At 45.3% G+C, this 19,486-nt stretch overlaps 1 protein-coding gene across 1 annotated transcript in view; it reads right to left on the minus strand.

Annotated features, from left to right (window-relative positions):
• Positions 1–7,871: 7,871 nt before the first annotated feature.
• Positions 7,872–19,486, minus strand: part of LOC122936091 (T-kininogen 1-like) — a 120,507-nt gene continuing 108,892 nt past the window's right edge. The window contains exon 10 of the mRNA XM_044292105.1: positions 7,872–8,587. Coding sequence (XP_044148040.1) covers positions 8,060–8,587 — 528 coding nt within the window. The 3' untranslated portion in view covers positions 7,872–8,059. The remainder of the gene's footprint in view (positions 8,588–19,486) is intronic.

Below are 19,486 nucleotides of genomic sequence, written 5' to 3' on the forward strand. Positions count from 1 at the left end.
CTCTTGCGCAGATTTTTGTGGATAATATTGTGAAATTGCATGGTATTCCTTCGGATGTGGTCTCTGATAGGGGCATAGCAGTTTGTCTCCAGCTTTTGGAGGGCGTTCTGCTCTCGGCTTGGCATTCAACTTTCATTCTCTTTGGCTTTTCATCCGCAGTCGAATGGTCAGACGGAGCGTACTAATCAAAACCTGAAGACCTACTTGAGGTGCTTTGTAGCTGAGAATAAGCAGGACTGGTCCTCATCCTTGTCCCTAGCAGAGTTTGCGTTGAACAACCGTAGGCAGGAGTCCACGGGTAAGTCGACATTTTTTGGCGCATATGGTTTTCATCCTCAGTTTGGTACCTTTTCTGGGACTGGTTCCTCTGGGATGCCAGAGGAAGAGAGATTTTCTTCTGCCTTATCCTCCATCTGGCGGAGGATGTAAGGGAATTTGGAGAAGGTGGGTGAGAGGTATAAACGAATGGCTGACAAGAGATGTGTGACTGGTCCGGACCTGTGTGTGGGTGATCTGGTGTGGTTGTCCACTAAAAATATCAAATTGAGAGTGCCATCTTGGAAACTGGGTCCAAGATTTATTGATCCGTACAAAATATCTGCGGTGATCAATCCTGTAGCGTTTCGGCTGGATCTTCCGCAGACTTGGAGGATCCATGATGTGTTCCACAGGTCTTTACTGAAAAAATACGTGAAACCGGTGGAACCATCACCATTGCCTCCTCCTCCTGTTCTAGTTGATGGAAACTTGGAGTTCGAGATCTCCAGGATTCTCGACTCTAGAATTCTTTGGGGGTTCCTTTCAGTACCTGGTACACTGAGGAGAGGATGTGGGTTCCGGCGCTGGATGTCAACGCCAGCCGATTGGTGAGGGCTTTTCATAGATCCCATCCGGATAAGGTTGGTCCGGGGTGTCTGGAGGTCACCCGCAGAAGATGGGGTACTGTCATGTCCTGCTCTGACTATGTACGGAGGTCAGCCAGAATAGCAGCACGTGTTTAGTTTTCTGTTTTGGAGCCGTGCTGGATCCGCCTCCCATCAGGTGCACTGGGTGGGGTCATTAGTTTAAATAGCACTCTATCCCAGTGCTCTGAGCGGGTTATAGAAATCATTCTGGCCTTGGAAGCAAGGAGGGAAGGTTGTCTGTTCCAGCTCAGAAAAGATAAGTGTGGTTTTCAGTTTTTGTTGTTTGCTATCTTGGTTGTGTTGGTGTCATCTCTTCCATCCAGGTTCTGTGCGAGCAGGCAGCTTCTATTCCCCTTTTCACCATCTCGGGGAATCTAGGGTGTTTTAGCCCAGGCAAGAGGACACTTCATTCCTACCATTAAGGTTTGAATGTGGGCTAAGCAGAGCAGGGAGAGAAGTCAGGGATTTGCTAGGAGGTGACCCTCCCCCTGCTTCTCGCCTAGAGCCTGGTTTTCTGGTTTATCTGTATGTCTGAGATCCCGTCCGGCGTGACCCATGTGCTGCTAATCTGGCAGACCTCCGCACATAACCTGAGTAGGGCATGACAGTAACCCCCCTTCTACGGGTGACCTCTGGGCAACCCGGCCCAACTTTATCCGGTTGGGATCTGTGAAAAGCCCTCACCAGTCGGCTGGCACTAACATCCACAGCCGGAACTCACATCCTCTCCTCAGGGCCATATCCCCTCCAGTGTACCAGGTACTGAAGGGAACCCTGAAGAACTCTTGAGTCGAGAACCCTAGAGATCTCAAACTCTAAATTTCCATCAACCAGAACAGGGGGAGGAGGCAATGGCGATGGTTCCACCGGTTTCACATATTTCTTCAGTAAAGACCTGTGGAACAAATCATGGATCCTCCAAGTCTGCGGAAGATCCAGACGAAACGCTACTGGATTGACCACCGCAGATATTTTGTAAGGTCCAATAAATATTGAACCCAGTTTCCAAGATGGTACTCTCAGTTTAATATTTTTTTGTAGATGACCACACCAGATCACCCACACACAGGTCTGTACCAGTCATATGTCTCTTGTCAGCCATTCCCTTATACCTCTCACCCATCATCTCTAAACTCACTTGAATCTTCCGCCAGATAGAAGACAATGTAGAAGAAAATCTCTCCTCCTCTGGCATCCCAGAGGAACTATTCCCAGAAAAGGTACCAAACTGAGGATGAAAACCGTATGCGCCAAAAAAAAGGTGACTTACCCGTGGACTCCTGCCTACTGTTATTCAAAGCAAATTCTGCTAGTGAAAAGAATGAGGACCAGTCCTCCTGGTTTTCAGCCACAAAGCACCTCAAGTACGTAGGTCTCCAGGTTTTGATTAGTACGCTCTGTCTGTCCATTCGACTGCAGGATGAAAAGCCGATGAGAACGAAAGTTGAATACCAATACGAGAGCAGAACGCCCTCCAAAACCTGGAAACAAACTGCGTGCCCCTATCAGAAACCACATCCCGAAGGAATGCCATGTAATTTCACGATGTTATCCACAAAAACCTGAGCAAAAGTCTTGCCATTAGGCAGACTAGCTAACGATACAAAGTGAGCCATTTTACTGAAACGGTCAACAACAACTAAAATCACTGTTTTCCCAGAGGAACTCTGCAGATCAGTAATAAAGTCCATAGACAAGTGTGTCCAAGGACGAGATGGAATAGACAAAGGAAGAAGTGAACCAGAAGGTCGAGTGTGAGCAACCTTTGACCGAGCACAGGTCTTACAGGCCACTACGTAATCCTCAACACTCTTACGTAACCCGGGCCACCGGAACCTCCAGGAAATCAAATCAAAGGTGGACTTGCCCCCAGGATGTCCCGCAAGGACAGTATCGTGATGTTCCTTGAATACCTTGTATCGCAATCCAGCAGGGACAAACAACCTACCTGGGGGACAAGAAACGGGAGCCTCCTCCTGGGCTCCCAACACCTCCATCTCCAACTCGCGGTACAGAGCAGAGACAACCACCCCATCAGCCAAAATCGGAGCAGGATCTTCTGAATCACTTCCCCCAGGAAAACTGCGAGACAATGCATCTGCCTTGATATTTTTAACCCCTGGGCGAAAAGTAACCACAGAGTTGAACCTAGTAAAGAACAGTGACCATCTAGCCTGTCTAGGATTCAGACGCTTGGCAGATTGCAGGTAAGCCAAGTTCTTATGATCAGTATATACCGTAACGGGATGAGACGCCCCCTCCAACCGAGTGGCACTATTCCTCAAAGGCCAATTTGATGGCCAGCAATTACCCTATCTCCTACATCATAATTCCTACTCGGCGACCGAGAGCTTCTTGGAAAAAAAAAGCACATGGATGCCACTTGCCAGGAGATGAACCCTGCAACAACACTGCTCCAACCCCCACCTCTGATGCATCCACCCTCCCCACGAATGGTTGAGACACATCGGGCTGCATCAGAATGGGAGCAGACGCAAAACATTCCTTAAAGGGGTTATCCGAGTTATTTTTTTGTTCTTTATGTTCATAACTAAGCAAATGTAACAGCTTTCCAATTCACTCACTTTATCTCCAATGGCTGGTTTCTCAGATTTCACTGAGGGTCACATGACCTGTGATGTCAGCTTCTCTCCCTGCTCTGATAAAGGTCGTTTACAAGCCTGTAAACGAGACGTCACTGTGCTGGCCTCTTTACTGCCGTCTACTCTCTGCTAGGATTCTTAACCCCTTCAGCTGCACAGCTCTGCAGGCAGTGATCGAGAAGACAATGCTGGGCACTGGAGCTGACATACTAGAGAGAGCATTACACAAAAAGGTAGGGGGAAGATTCTGTGTGTATTAGCAGTGTCATTATACAGCTGGGACATATAGTCCTACACATACAACATGCTGCAGTGTCTCCCAGCAGGCAGACATGTCACTCAGGGCAGCACTTGTATTCACTTCCTTAGCAGAGCAGGGGGAGGGGCAGTGATTGTTTTTATTGCATGTAAACAAAGGGCCAGAAAAGAACCAGGGAAATGAGGAAAAATATATATATTTTTTTGCATAAAACTTGCTTAGCTCAGTTATATATCAGATTTTCAGTGCTATATTATTTTTTTTCATAACTCGGACAACCCCTTTAATAGCCGAAAAGGCCTGTAATGCCTCATCTGACCAGACAGAGAAGTCGACGCCTTTCTTAGTCCTATCGGTCAGGGGTTTTACAATGGTAGAGTAGTTCAAGATAAATTTTCTATAATAATTGGTAAACCCCAAAATCTGCATCAAAGCTTTCTGATTCTCCGGTCGGTCCCATTCCAGAATGCCCGGACCTTTTCGGGATCCATACGAAAACCAGAGTCAGAAAGCAGATAACCCAGAAACGGAAGCTCCTGAACAGAAAACACACATTTCTCCAATCTAGCATACAATTTTTTCTCCCGAAGGATCAACAAAACCTGTCTCACGTGATCCTGATGAGTCTTCAGATCAGGAGAGTAAATTAGAATGTCATCCAAATAAATTACAACAAACCTTCCCACAAAATGATGGAAAAGGTAATTGACGAATCGCTGGAACACCGCTGGCGCGTTTGTTAACCCAAAAGGCATAACCAAATTCTCGAAATGACCCTCGTGTGTGTTGAAGGCCGTTTTCCACTCATCCCCCTCCTTGATTCTGATCAGATTGTAGGCCCCTCTTAAATCTAACTTGGAGAACACCTTGGCTATAACAATTTGATCAAAAAGTTCAGAGATCAAAGGAAGGGGATACGGATCACTGACCGTAATGCGGTTCAATCTGAGCGATCCATCCTTTTTCTTAACAAAGAAAAAACCAACTGCCCCTGGAGATTTAGATGGCATAATATGACCCTTTGCCAAACTCTCGGCAATATACTTCCGCATGACCTCTCTTTTGGGTTGAGAAAGATTGAATAGCCGAGACTTTGGCAACTTAGCCCCTGGGATGAGATTAACTGGACAATCATATTCACGATGAGGAGGCAATTCCTGAGCCCCACCCTCCAAAAATACATCCGCAAAATCTGAGAGATACTGAGGTAAAACCATAGTAGACACCCCAGAAATAGATGCACCAAGACAATTGTCCGAACAAAATTCACTCCAACCAATGATCTGCCTTGCCTGCCAATCAATTGTTGGGTTATGTTTTGTCAACCACGGTAAACCTAAGACCATAGGAGTGGGCAAGTCCTTCATGACAAAACAAGACATGATCTCAACATGTGAATCACCCACCCTTAACTGAATACCATGAGCAATATGAGTGAGACTCCTTTGAGAAAGAGGGGAAGAATCAATTGCAAACACCGGAATCTCTTTTTCTAAGGTGCAAGTACTTAGGCCCAGATTTTGAAGAAAAAGATAATCAATGAGGTTTACCCCAGCACCACAATCAATGAATACTTCAAAATTAAAATTTCTTGCGTCTAGCGCCACCATAGCTGGAAGGAGAAAACTAGTATTGCAGGGAGATTGCATACTTGCTTGCTCCGGCACCCCTATTCACACTACCAAGAGTCAAGGATGTTTTTTTTTTTTCCTCTTTAAGTAAACCTCTTTTTGGTTCTTTATCATCAATCTGCGATTTAACAAAAGGACAAGCATAAACAAAATGACCACTTTTTCCACAGTAATAACATAGCTTATGCAACCTCCTAAAGTTCCTATTACCAGAACGGAACGACACCTGACCCAGCTGCATGGGTTCCTCCCCTACCCCAGAATTACATGTCATAATACTCTGGGGAACTGGTGAGACGAAACCACTCACAGAAGGGATCCCTCATGTGGAGGGGGCCTTAATCCTCTCTCTAATGCATCTATATAACCGTACTGCCAAAGACATAGCATTCTCCAATGTATCCGGATGCTCATGAAAAGCGAGGGCATCTTTCAATCTCTCAGACAACCCCTGACAAAACTGACTACGAAGCGCGGGGTCATTCCACCCAGACTCCATAGCCCATCTCCTAAACTCAACACAATATGCCTCTGCAGTATGTTCTCCTTGTAATAAAGTACGCAACTTAGATTCCGCAATCGAGACCCGATCTGGGTCATCATAAATTAATCCCAAGGCTTTAAAAAATTCATCCACCGACTGGAGGCCCAGAGAACCGGTCGGCAGAGAAAAGGCCCAGGACTGCGCGTCCCCTTTAAGCAGGGAAATGATTATCCCTACTCTCTGACTCTCATCACCAGATGAAGACGGCCGCAGCTGAAAATACAGCTTGCATGACTTCCTAAGGCGGATAAAGTCATCCACACCCCCTGAAAACCGATCTGGAAGAGCAACCTTAGGTTCAAGGTTGGACTGACTCCCACAAGCAGAGCCATGAAGCAGAAAATTCTGACAAAGTACAACAGCATTGCGGAGGTCAGCTACCTCCCAAGTTAATTCCTGCATGCGATCAACCAACGAATCAATTGACTCCATCTCAAGGCTGCTGAGAAATGGCAGTCTAAGTTTTGGCGGGTTATAATGTCACGCTGGACAGGATACAAGATACACAGAAGACCACAAAACAAGTGTCTAGCCCAGAAGCTGGGGAAAAAGGTCACCTCCTGACAAATCCCTACCAGCTCTCCCTAGGCTTCTATGCCCACGTTCAGACCTTAAAGGTGGGAATAAACGTGTCCCCGTGCCTAGGCTGAAGATTCCCTAAAATCCCTAAGATGGTGAAAGGGGGGAAAGAGGCAGTCTGCTCCTTCAGGACCTGGAGGGGGCAGGCGTCTCTCTAACAGCCTAGACAGAAAACCACAAGAAAAACAAAACCAACTTATCTTGTTACTGAGCAGGAACAGCAAATCCTTCCTTCCTTCCGCTGAGCAAGACAGAAGCTATAACCCACACAGGACACTGGGAGTGGGCGTAATTTAAACTCATACCAATGACCCCACCCAGTGCACCTGAAGGGAGGCGGATACAGCTCCACTCCAAAACAAAGGGCTACACACGTGCTGCTAACCTGGCAGACCTCAGCACATAACCTGAGCAGGGTATGACAATGGGTCATTTGAGCAGTAGATTGAAAATTGGCTAAATTGGCTAATCCTTTTTAATGCTATAATTAGAGATGAGCGAGTTTCATATTTTGAAATTCATTCACACTTCGTTTGGTGGTAAAAGGTGAATTGCATTATGGATTTCGTTACCACGGACCATAACGCAATTCTATGACGGAATGCCTTTAGAGGCATTCCTTTATTTATTCCGTCATAATAGAAGTCTATGGGCTACAAAACGGATCCATCCCATTTCCGTTATGCAGGGGAGTCCTCTCCTGCATAATGGAAACGGGACAGATCCGTTTTGCAGCCCATAGACTTCTATCATGACGGAATGAATAACGGAATGTCTTTAAAGGCATTCCATTATACATTCCGTCATAAAATTGCGTTATGGTCCATGGTAACGGAATCCATAACGCAATTCACCTTTTACCACCAAACGAAGTGTAAACGATTTTCATAAGCGGAAATTCGCTCATCTCTAGCTATAATGCTAGAAAAAGTGATCACTATTTGCTAGAAATATAGGCTCTTACACCTTGACAGAAATGCTGGATGAGATCATATTAGGGTGATGCCACATCACAGTCATGTTGCGTTTTGGAGGCGGTAAAAAAAACTCATTTACCGCATCCAAAACTAATCACCAGAGGATACTGGCAGCTTTCCTCTATACCTAGAAGTCCTCTCAGCTCTGATAAACTGAGGAGTTTCTTGAACATGGTCTGGTTGAGGTGCTGTACAATGAATATATGTAAGTAGTACAGTAAGTCTACTGTGTCATGTGTCACATGTGCAGGGGGTGGGAGACTAGCGACCCACCTTGCTCAGGGGCCCACCGGGGGATTCATCTGTACCCCTGTGGGCCAGTCCGAGCCTGGCGCTATAAGTACCTGAAATAAATACAATTCTGGTAACACAATGTGGGTGAAGCACTGTGGTACGCAATAAGCAAACTTTACTTTTGTAAGCATATTTTCAAACTATAAAAGTGACAGTAATACAGATAACATTTCTGCTTGCATGCATGTTGAAACATTTTTATTTTTTATTTAACTCATTTTTTTATTTTCATCATTAAAAAAATGGGTTTTAATCTGAGGTGATGAGCTAATTTTTTTGTATAACTTGATTTGGTGGAGTTAAATCACCATTGCTATATGTTTTAGCTGTAGGAATGCTAGGAATCGGGCTTTTTGGCTGCCACACTGTTCCAGGACATCTTGGGACAACATCAGTGGGACGTCCTGGAAAATCTAGTACAGATGTTTTATTAGTATTTGGTGAAGTTTCCTGACTGTTGGACACATCAGGTACTTTAAGGACAGCAGGCATTTGAATGGCTGGTGTAGTTAGGTGCAGAGGAGGAGCAGGAGTGACTTCATTTTTGTTGTTTTCTTCTAAAGAGTCTTGATGTGGATATTTCTGCCCACTCTTTTCTTTATTGTGTTTTATCCCTTTTTTGTCTTGTTTATGTTCTTTTCTATTATTATGCCCATGTCGCCTTTGACTCGCTTGATCGGTTCTTTCAAGATTGATGAATTTTGACAGGCTGTTAGTCTTATTCTCTTTGTACTTATTCCCGTTGGCACTAAAGCGCAGAGGGGACAGGCCACTATAACCATAACGTAAAGAAAGCTAGAAAACACATAAAATACTAAATTAAATGTCATCATACCTACTTTGAACTTTTCACTAGATAAAAAAAAAACTTTACATCTTTATCATTAAAATAAAGATAAGTTTGATTTACCTGCTTATCAGCGCACTTGCACACACAGCTCAAGGTGTTTCTTACACCAGTCTGGATCTAGCCATACACATAGATTTGCCACATATTGGGAGGTCTGTGCTCCAGAAAATAAACTCTATGTGGACTAGCAGCTGGCAAGGACAGACTTGCCATAGACTCTACAAGTGAGCTGATGCTCAAGGAGCCGTCCTTCTTACAGCCACCAGCCAGGTACATAATGATGCTTCCAGCTTTAATTAATGCTGGGATTGTCAAGTCCTCATTAACCTGGTTGGTCTGGGAGGTGCAGGTTGTCCTTTTGTATTTAAGGGCAGTGATGGCCAGTTTGCCGTGTTCGCCCGCAAACACATGCGGGCTGCCATCTTAACTCACAAGTCCGGCGATGCACAGGTAAGTGCCTGTGCGCGAGCCGGTCTGAAATAAATGCGGTCACCGGCCTTCATCGGGCTGTTCTCGGAACTGCCTGCTCCCGGTGACTTACCTGTGCATCGCCGAACTTGTGAGTTAAGATGGCAGCCCACATGTGTTCACTGGCGAACACGGCGAACTGGCCATAACTGTTTAAGGGTACTTTCACATTTGCAGCAGAGGATTCCGGCAGGCAGTTCTGTCGCTGAAACTGCCTGCCCGATCCGGCAATTCTGACGCAAACAGATGGCATTTGTTAGACAGATCCGGATGCGGATCCATCTTACAAATGCATTGAAATACCGGATCCGTCTCTCCGGTGTCATTCGGAAAAACGGATCCGGTATTTATTTATTTTTGCATTTTTAAAAGTCTGCGCATGCGCAGACCATAAAACCGGATCCGTTTTGCCGGATCACTTAATGCCGGATCCGGCACTAATATATTTAAATGGAAATGCATGCTGCAGTATTTTCTCCGGCCAAAAAACGTAAGAGGGACTTAACTGATGCATACTGTACGGAATGCTCTCCATTCAGAATGCATTAGGATAAATCTGATCATTTTTTTCCGGTATTGAGCTCCTGTGACGGAACTCAACACCGGAAAATAAAAACGCTAGAGTAAAAGTTCCCTAAGGCCTCTTTCACACGGGCATCCCGGATTTGCGCCGGATGCGTCGTGTGTGCATTGCGGGAAAACCGCGCGAGGAGACACGCAATTGCAGTCAGTTTTGACTGCGATTGCGTTCTGATGTTCAGTTTTTTCCGCGCGAGTGCAATGCGTTTTGCACGCGCGTGAGAAAATACTGAATATTGTACCCAGACCCGGACTGCTTCACTGAAGTTCGGGTTTGGGTTAGGTATTCTATTCATTTTATTATTTTCCCTTTTAACATGGCTATAAGGGAAAATAATAGCATTCTTAATACAGAATGCTTACTAAAATGTGGATCGAGGGGTTAAAAAATAAAAAAAAATTAGCTCACCTCATCCACTTTGCAGGTCCTTAAAAGAAGAAGAAAGACGACTATGCCGACTGCGCGATCATCAAGTGGATGAGGTGAGCAATTTATTTTTTTTTTTTAACCCCTCGATCCACATTTTAGTAAGCATTTTGTATTAAAAATGCTGTTATTTTCCCATATAACCATGTTATAAGGGAAAAATAATACAGTGAATTTACTTTAATAGGTCCGGGTTGCTCATCCCTATCATCTCCTAGCAAACATGCGTGAAAATTGCTTGCAGATGCAATGCGATTTTCACACAGCCCCATTCATTTCTATTGGGCCTACGTTGCGTGAAAAACGCAGAATATTATATATTTTTTTCATTATTAAAATACAAGAAAAACTAAATAAATGTGCTATTGCTGTACTTGTACTGACCCAGAGAATGAGTTTTTTTTTTTTACAATTCCTTCTCAATTTGTAATTTTTTCCAGCTTCCCAATACTTTGTATGCAATATTAAATGGTGCCATTAGAAAGTACGGAAAACTCACCCGTGTGAAAGGGGCCTAAGGCTACTTTCTCATAGAAACATAGAATGTGTCGTCAGATATGAACTATTTGGCCCATCTAGTCTGCCCAATATACTAAATACTATGGATAGCCCCTGGCCCTATCTTATATGAAGGATGGCCTTATGCCTATCCCATGCATGCTTAAACTCCTCCACTGTATTTGCAGCTACCACTTCTGCAGGAAGGCTATTCCATGCATCCACTACTCTCTCAGTAAAGTAATACTTCCTGATAATACTTTTAAACCTTTGCCCCTCTAATTTAAAACTATGTCCTCTTGTAGCAGTTTTTCTTCTTTTAACCGCTTGCCGCCACGCTAACGCCGAAGGGCGTCATCGCGGCGGCTCTCCCAGGTCACACTAACGCCAATAGGCGTCATCTCGCGAGACGCGAGATTTCCTGTGAACGCGCGCACACAGGCGCGCGCGCTCACAGGAACGTAAGGTAAGCGAGTGGATCTCCAGCATGCCAGCGGCGATCGTTTGCTGGCAGGCTGGAGATCCGAATTTTTTAACCCCTAACAGGTATATTAGACGCTGTTTTCATAACAGCGTCTAATATACCTCCTACCTGGTCCTCTGGTGGTCCCTTTTGTTAGGATCGACCACCAGAGGACTCAGGTAGGTCAGTACAGTCGCACCAAACACCACACTACACTACACTACACTACACCCCCCCCCCCGTCACTTATTAACCCCTTATAAACCCCTGATCACCCATGATCACCCCATATAAACTCCCTGATCACCCCCCTGTCATTGATCACCGCCCTGTCATTGATCACCCCCCTGTCAGGCTCCGTTCAGACGTCCGTATGATTTTTACGGATACATGGATCGGATCCGCAAAAAGCATACGGACGTCTGAATGGAGCCTTACAGGGGGGTGATCAATGACAGGCGGGTGATCACCCATATACACTCCCTGATCACCCCCTGTCATTGATCACCCCCCTGTCATTGATCACTCCCCTGTAAGGCTCCATTCAGACGTCCGCATGATTTTTACGGATCCATGGATACATGGATCGGATCCGCAAAACACATGCGGACGTCTGAATGGAGCCTTACAGGGGGTGATCAATGACAGGCGGGTGATCACCCATATACACTCCCTGATCACCCCCCTGTCATTGATAACCCCCCTGTAAGGCTCCATACAGACGTCCGCATGCGTTTTGTGGATCCGATCCATGGATCCGTAAAAAATCATGCGGATGTCTGAATGGAGCCTTACAGGGGGGGTGATCAGTGACAGGGGGGTGATTACCCTGATCACCCCCTGTCATTGATAACCCCCCTGTAAGGCTCCATTCAGACGTCCGCATGCGTTTTGTGGATCCGATCCATGTATCCATGGATCCATAAAAAATCATGCGGATGTCTGAATGGAGCCTTACAGGGGGGGTGATCAGTGACAGGGGGGTGATCACCCTGATTACCCTGATCACCCCCTGTCATTGATAACCCCCCTGTAAGGCTCCATTCAGACGTCCGCATGCGTTTTGTGGATCCGATCCATGTATCCATGGATCCGTAAAAAATCATGCGGATGTCTGAATGGAGCCTTACAGGGGGGGTGATCAGTGACAGGGGGGTGATCACCCTGATTACCCTGATCACCCCCTGTCATTGATAACCCCCCTGTAAGGCTCCATTCAGACGTCCGCATGCGTTTTGTGGATCCGATACATGTATCCATGGATCCGTAAAAAATCATGCGGATGTCTGAATGGAGCCTTACAGGGGGGGTGATCAGTGACAGGGGGGTGATCACCCTGATTACCCTGATCACCCCCTGTCATTGATAACCCCCCTGTAAGGCTCCATTCAGACGTCCGCATGCGTTCTGTGGATCCGATACATGTATCCATGGATCCGTAAAAAATCATGCGGATGTCTGAATGGAGCCTTACAGGGGGGGTGATCAATGACAGGGGGGTGATCAGGGAGTCTATATGGGTGATCACCCCCCTGTCATTGATCACCCCCCTGTCATTGATCACCCCCCCCCCCCTGGTAAGGCTCCATTCAGACATTTTTTTTGGCACAAGTTAGCGGAAATTTTTTGTTTGTTTTTGTTTTTGTTTTTTCTTACTAAGTCTCATATTCCACTAACTTGTGTCAAAAAATAAAATCTCACATGGACGCACCATACCCCTCACGGAATCCAAATGCGTAAACATTTTTAGACATTTATATTCCAGACTTCTTCTCACGCTTTAGGGCCCCTAAAAAGCCAGGGCAGTATAAATACCCCACATGTGACCCCATTTCGGAAAGAAGACACCCCAAGGTATTCCGTGAGGGGCATATTGAGTCCATGAAAGATTGAAATTTTTGTCCTAAGTTAGCGGAAAGTGAGACTTTGTGAGAAAAAAACAAAAAAAAATCAATATCCGCTAACTTATGCAAAAAAAAAAAAAATTCTAGGAACTCGCCATGCCCCTCATTGAATACCTTGGGGTGTCTTCTTTCCAAAGTGGGGTCACATGTGGGGTATTTATACTGCCCTGGCTTTTTAGGGGCCCGAAAGTGTGAGAAGAAGTCTGGGATCCAAATGTCAAAAAATGCCCTCCTAAAAGGAATTTGAGCCCCTTTGCGCATCTAGGCTGCAAAAAAGTGTCACACATGTGGTATCGCCGTACTCAGGAGAAGTTGGGGAATGTGTTTTGGGGTGTCATTTTACATATACCCATGCTGGGTGAGAAAAATATCTTGGTCAAATGCCAACTTTGTATAAAAAAATGGGAAAAGTTGTCTTTTGCCAAGATATTTCTCTCACCCAGCATGGGTATATGTAAAATGACACCCCAAAACACATTGCCCAACTTCTCCTGAGTACGGCGATACCAGATGTGTGACACTTTTTTGCAGCCAAGGTGGGCAAAGGGGCACATATTCCAAAGTGCACCTTTCGGATTTCGCAGGCCATTTTTTACACATTTTGATTGCAAGGTACTTCTTACACATTTGGGCCCCTAAATTGCCAGGGCAGTATAACTACGCCACAAGTGACCCCATTTTGGAAAGAAGACACCCCAAGGTATTCCGTGAGGGGCACGGCGAGTTCCTAGAATTTTTTATTTTTTGTCACAAGTTAGCGGAAAATGATGATTTTTCTTTTTTTTTCTTTTTTCCTTACAAAGTCTCATATTCCACTAACTTGCGACAAAAAATAAAAAATTCTAGGAACTCGCCATGCCCCTCACGGAATACCTTGGGGTGTCTTCTTTCCAAAATGGGGTCACTTGTGGCGTAGTTATACTGCCCTGGCAATTTAGGGGCCCAAATGTGTGAGAAGAACTTTGCAATCAAAATGTGTAAAAAATGCCCTGCAAAATCCGAAAGGTGCACTTTGGAATATGTGCCCCTTTGCCCACCTTGGCAGCAAAAAAGTGTGACACATCTGGTATCGCCGTACTCAGGAGAAGTTGGGGAATGTGTTTTGGGGTGTCATTTTACATATACCCATGCTGGGTGAGAAAAATATCTTGGTCAAATGCCAACTTTGTATAAAAAAATGGGAAAAGTTGTCTTTTGCCAAGATATTTCTCTCACCCAGCATGGGTATATGTAAAATGACACCCCAAAACACATTCCCCAACTTCTCCTGAGTACGGCGATACCAGATGTGTGACACTTTTTTGATGCCAAGGTGGGCAAAGGGGCACATATTCCAAAGTGCACCTTTCGGATTTCACCGGTCATTTCTTACACATTTTGATTGCAAAGTTCTTCTCACACATTTGGGCCCCTAAATTGCCAGGGCAGTATAACTACGCCACAAGTGACCCCATTTTGGAAAGAAGACACCCCAAGGTATTCCGTGAGGGGCATGGCGAGTTCCTAGAATTTTTTATTTTTTGTCGCAAGTTAGTGGAATATGAGACTTTGTAAGGAAAAAAGAGAAAAGAAAAAAAAATCATCATTTTCCGCTAACTTGTGACAAAAAATAAAAAATTCTAGGAACTCGCCATGCCCCTCACGGAATACCTTGGGGTGTCTTCTTTCCAAAATGGGGTCACTTGTGGCGTAGTTATACTGCCCTGGCAATTTAGGGGCCCAAATGTGTGAGAAGTACCTTGCAATCAAAATGTGTAAAAAATGGCCTGCAAAATCTGAAAGGTGCACTTTGGAATATGTGCCCCTTTGCCCAGAAATATGTGAGAAATATCTTGGCAAAAGACAACTTTTCCCATTTTTTTATACAAAGTTGGCATTTGACCAAGATATTTTTCTCACCCAGCATGGGTATATGTAAAATGACACCCCAAAACACATTCCCCAACTTCTCCTAAGTACGGCGATACCAGATGTGTCACACTTTTTTGCTGCCAAGGTGGGCAAAGGGGCACATATTCCAAAGTGCACCTTTTGGATTTCACCGGTCATTTTTTACACATTTTGATTGCAAAGTTCTTCTCACACATTTGGGCCCCTAAATTGCCAGGGCAGTATAACTACCCCACAAGTGACCCCATTTTGGAAAGAAGACACCCCAAGGTATTCCGTGAGGGGCATGGCAGGTTTTTAGAATTTTTTATTTTTTGTCGCAAGTTAGTGGAATATGAGACTTTGTAAGAAAAAATAAAAAAAATAAAATCATCATCATTTTCCGCTAACTTGTGACAAAAAATAAAAAGTTCTATGAACTCACTATGCCCATCAGCGAATACCTTAGGGTGTCTACTTTCCGAAATGGGGTCATTTGTGGGGGTTTTCTACTGTTTGGGCATTGTAGAACCTCAGGAATCATGACAGGTGCTCAGAAAGTCAGAGCTGTTTCAAAAAGCGGAAATTCACATTTTTGTACCATAGTTTGTAAATGCTATAACTTTTACCCAAACCATTTTTTTTTTTTGCCCAAACATTTTTTTTTTATCAAGGACATGTAGAACAATAAATTTGGCGAAAAATGTATATATGGATGTCGTTTTTTTTGCAAAATTTTACAGCTGAAAGTGAAAAATGTCATTTTTTTGCAAAAAAATAGTTAAATTTCGATTAATAACAAAAAAAGTAAAAATGTCAGCGGCAATTAAATACCACCAAATGAAAGCTCTATTAGTGAGAAGAAAAGGAGGTAAAATTCATTTGGGTGGTAAGTTGCATGACCGAGCAATAAACCGCTAAAGTTGTGGAGTGCCGATTTGTAAAAAAGGGCCTGGTCACTAGGGGGGTATAAACCTGTGGTCCTTAAGTGGTTAAATATTCTCTCTACTTTTACCTTGTTGATTCCCTTTATGTATTTAAAAGTTTCTATCATATCCCCTCTGTCTCGTCTTTCTTCCAAGCTATACATGTTAAGGTCCTTTAATCTTTCCTGGTAAGTTTTATCCTGCAATCCATGTACCAGTTTAGTAGCTCTTCTCTGAACTCTCTCCAAAGTATCAATATCCTTCTGGAGATATGGTCTCCAGTACTGCGCACAATACTCCAAATGAGGTCTCACTAGTGCTCTGTAGAGCGGCATGAGCACCTCCCTCTTTCTACTGGTAATGCCTCTCCCTATACACCCAAGCATTCTGCTAGCATTTCCTGCTGCTCTATGACATTGTCTGCCTACCTTTAAGTCTTCTGAAATAATGACCCCTAAATCCCTTTCCTCAGATACTGAGGTTAGGACTGTATCACTGATTTTATATTCTGCTCTTGGGTTTTTACGCCCCAGGTGCATTATCTTGCACTTATCAACCATTCCTCTAGTTTTCCTAAATCCTTTTCCATTTGGTGTATCCCTCCAGGAACATCAACCTTCACCTTCCGTTTCGTTCTCATACCGGAGAGCAGCATGCTGCGGTTTGCTTTCAGTCACGGGATACGGAGCAAAACAGATCCATCATGACCCACAATGCAAGTCAATGGGGACGGATCAGTTTTCTCTCATTTTTCACACAGCCCTGGCCACATAGAAGTGAATGGGGCTTCAGTGAAAAACGCATTGTAAGGCCTTATGCACACGACCGTTGTGTGCATCCGTGGCCGTTGTGCCGTTTTCAGTTTTTTTGACTTTCAATGGGTCCATGGAAAAATCGGAAAATGCACCGTTTTGCAGCCGAGGCCGTGATCCGTGTATCCTGTCCGTCAAAAAAATATGACCTGTCCTATTTTTTTGACGGAGAACAACGGTTCACGGACCCATTCAAGTCAATGGGTCCGTGAAAGAACACGGATGCACACAAGATTGGCATCCGTGTCCGTGATCCGTGGCCGTAGGTTGCTTTCATACAGACGGATCCGAAGATCCGTCTGCATAAAAGCTTTTTCAGATCTAAGTTTTCACTTTGTGAAAACTCATATCCGACAGTATATTCTAACACAGAAGCGTTCCCATGGTGATGGGGACGCTTCTAGTTAGAATACACTACAAACTGTGTACAAGACTGCCCCCTGCTGCCTGGCAGCACCCGATCTCTTACAGGGGGCCGTGATCAGCACAATTAACCCCTTCAGGTGCGGCACCTGAAGGGGTTAATTGTACTATCATATCCCCCTGTAAGAGCTCAGGGCTGCCAGGCAGCAGGGGCAGACCCCCCCCTCCCCAGTTTGAATATCATTGGTGGCCAGTGCGGCCCCCCCTCCCTCCCTCTATTGTAATAATAGCTTGGTGGCCAGTGTGCGCCCCCCATCGGGCCCCCCCCTTCCTCCCTCTATTGTAATAAATCGTTGGTGGCCAGTGTGCGCCCCCCCTCCCTCCCTCTATTGTAATAAATCGTTGGTGGCACAGTGTGCGCCCCCCGTCGCCCCCCCTCCCTCCCTCTATTGTAATAAATCGTTGGTGGCACAGTGTGCGCCCCCCAACGGCCCCCCTCCCTCTATAACAGTAACAACATTGGTGGCCAGTGTGCGGCCTCCCATCTCCCCCCCCTCCCCCGATCATTGGTGGCAGCGGAGTTCCGATCGGAGTCCCAGTTTAATCGCTGGGGCTCCGATCGGTAACCATGGCAACCAGGACGCTACTGCAGTCCTGGTTGCCATGGTTACTTAGCAATAGTACAATAGTAGAAGATTCATAGTTACCTGCTTGCTGCTGCGATGTTCGTGTCCGGCCGGGAGCTCCACCTACTGGTAAGTGACAGGTCTGTGCGGCGCATTGCTAAAGAACTGTCACTTACCAGTAGGACCCCGTTTTTGCGGACCGTGAAAATAAACTGTCGTGTGCATGAGGCCTAAGGCTGAATGCACACAGCCATGTTTCACGGCTGTGAGCGGTCCGTGGTATTCAGGCCTGGAATCCTGCTGAGAGCAGGAGCACACGGCGTCAATGGTTGTGTTAAAGATGTGTGAATTTTATTCTATATTTTGTATATCTAGGATTGTAATGAGTTAACTTTTTCTACTTCCAAGTGCCCACCCACCCCCCTCTTTGTTTCAAGACTGGAGAGGAGAGAGAGGGGGGCAAAGAGCTGTGCTGTGGGAAGTGTCTGATTTCTCATCTTTCTACAGGTGTCATCTTTCTACAGAGTGTGGTGGAATGCGTAGGCCAATCATATGGCTTGATGATATGTATATATTATTCACTGCCTATAGAGAAGCACCTCTTTGAAGTGTCACATATGATGTAGGCAGTATTCTTGTTAGAATAAACTCCATTACAAAATGGCGATGGTAACCAGATGTTTACATTAGTTCACATTCCAAAGTAGTGCACAGTGCGCAGAAGCCAGGGTGCTATCTCCTCTCTCTTATCTCTTCTTCCTTTTTGACCAATGAAACAATGTTTTAGCCTCAGTGAGGACTGCCCTCTTCTGAAAATGTATATACGCTTACCCCCATGTAATTAAAAGTTAGAGATTGCTTTGACCAACTTCTGTGTCAGTGTCCAGTCTCTCAGCCACGCGTGGATATTAACCCCTGGGGGGGTACATTGATCTGGAACACCAGAGTGTATCTAAAATGCAAATGGCACCCCAGATTGAACTCTGAGCGAACGTAGCGTCAAACAGCTGACAAGACGGGCCCCTGAGCTTGACGAACGGCAGAGGAGAGAGGATTGCAACCTCAAAGAAAGGTGAGAAAACTTTTTATCTCATCTGCCTTTCTGCTAGTTACTTCATCATGCTCAGATAGCTCAGTCTGCTGTGAGGTGGTACCGATGTAAGTATAGTAGTCGGCTGTAATGCTGAAAGCTTGGAGTCTATAGAACCAATAGTCTGAAATTATAGATCACTCTGGTGTGTATATGTTTTGTGTGTGTCTGTGATTTATGTGAGGAGTGAATTGAGCACAGACGGTAAAACCACAGACAAAGGGAGGGAACAGTAACCTCCTGGTTGGGAAGGGGGCGCTGTAGCGCCGAGGTGTGGGACAAGGAACTCCGGCTGACCTGACCAGGAAGACTGTAGTTCCACATGACTCATTGATCAGGGGAAGACTGCGGAGACTACCTGACCTGAACCCCAGGAAGACAGTAGTTCCACATGACTCATTGATCAGGGGAAGACTGCAGAGACTACCTGACCTGAACCCCAGGAAGACGCGACGGAGCCCGCCTGACCTCTGGTTTTGGGGAAGACGTGCGGGGAGTCCCAGCTGACTAGTCAGATGTGATAGTCAGATTTGAGCCAACCAGAGGGGAGGGTGAATCCTTTGTCTGCGGAGGAAAGGGTTAAAGGTGCTGATCACTCCTCTGTTTTGTGTGTGAGTCAGTCTGAAATACTGTTGTTTTGGAGATGGGTCAGGCCCACTCACAAAAAAAAAAAAAGAATGTGACAAAGAAAGTTAAAAATGTGCAAAAGAATGTTAGAGAAAGTGTAGACTCGGACAGAGGTCGCCCCTGGCAACAGGGATGAAAATCTGTAAGAATCTGTGACGTTAGAGCTTACAGACTGTGGGCATCAGAACTCCC

Source organism: Bufo gargarizans, chromosome 4, assembly GCF_014858855.1.
Source record: "Bufo gargarizans isolate SCDJY-AF-19 chromosome 4, ASM1485885v1, whole genome shotgun sequence".
Taxonomy (NCBI): domain Eukaryota; kingdom Metazoa; phylum Chordata; class Amphibia; order Anura; family Bufonidae; genus Bufo; species Bufo gargarizans.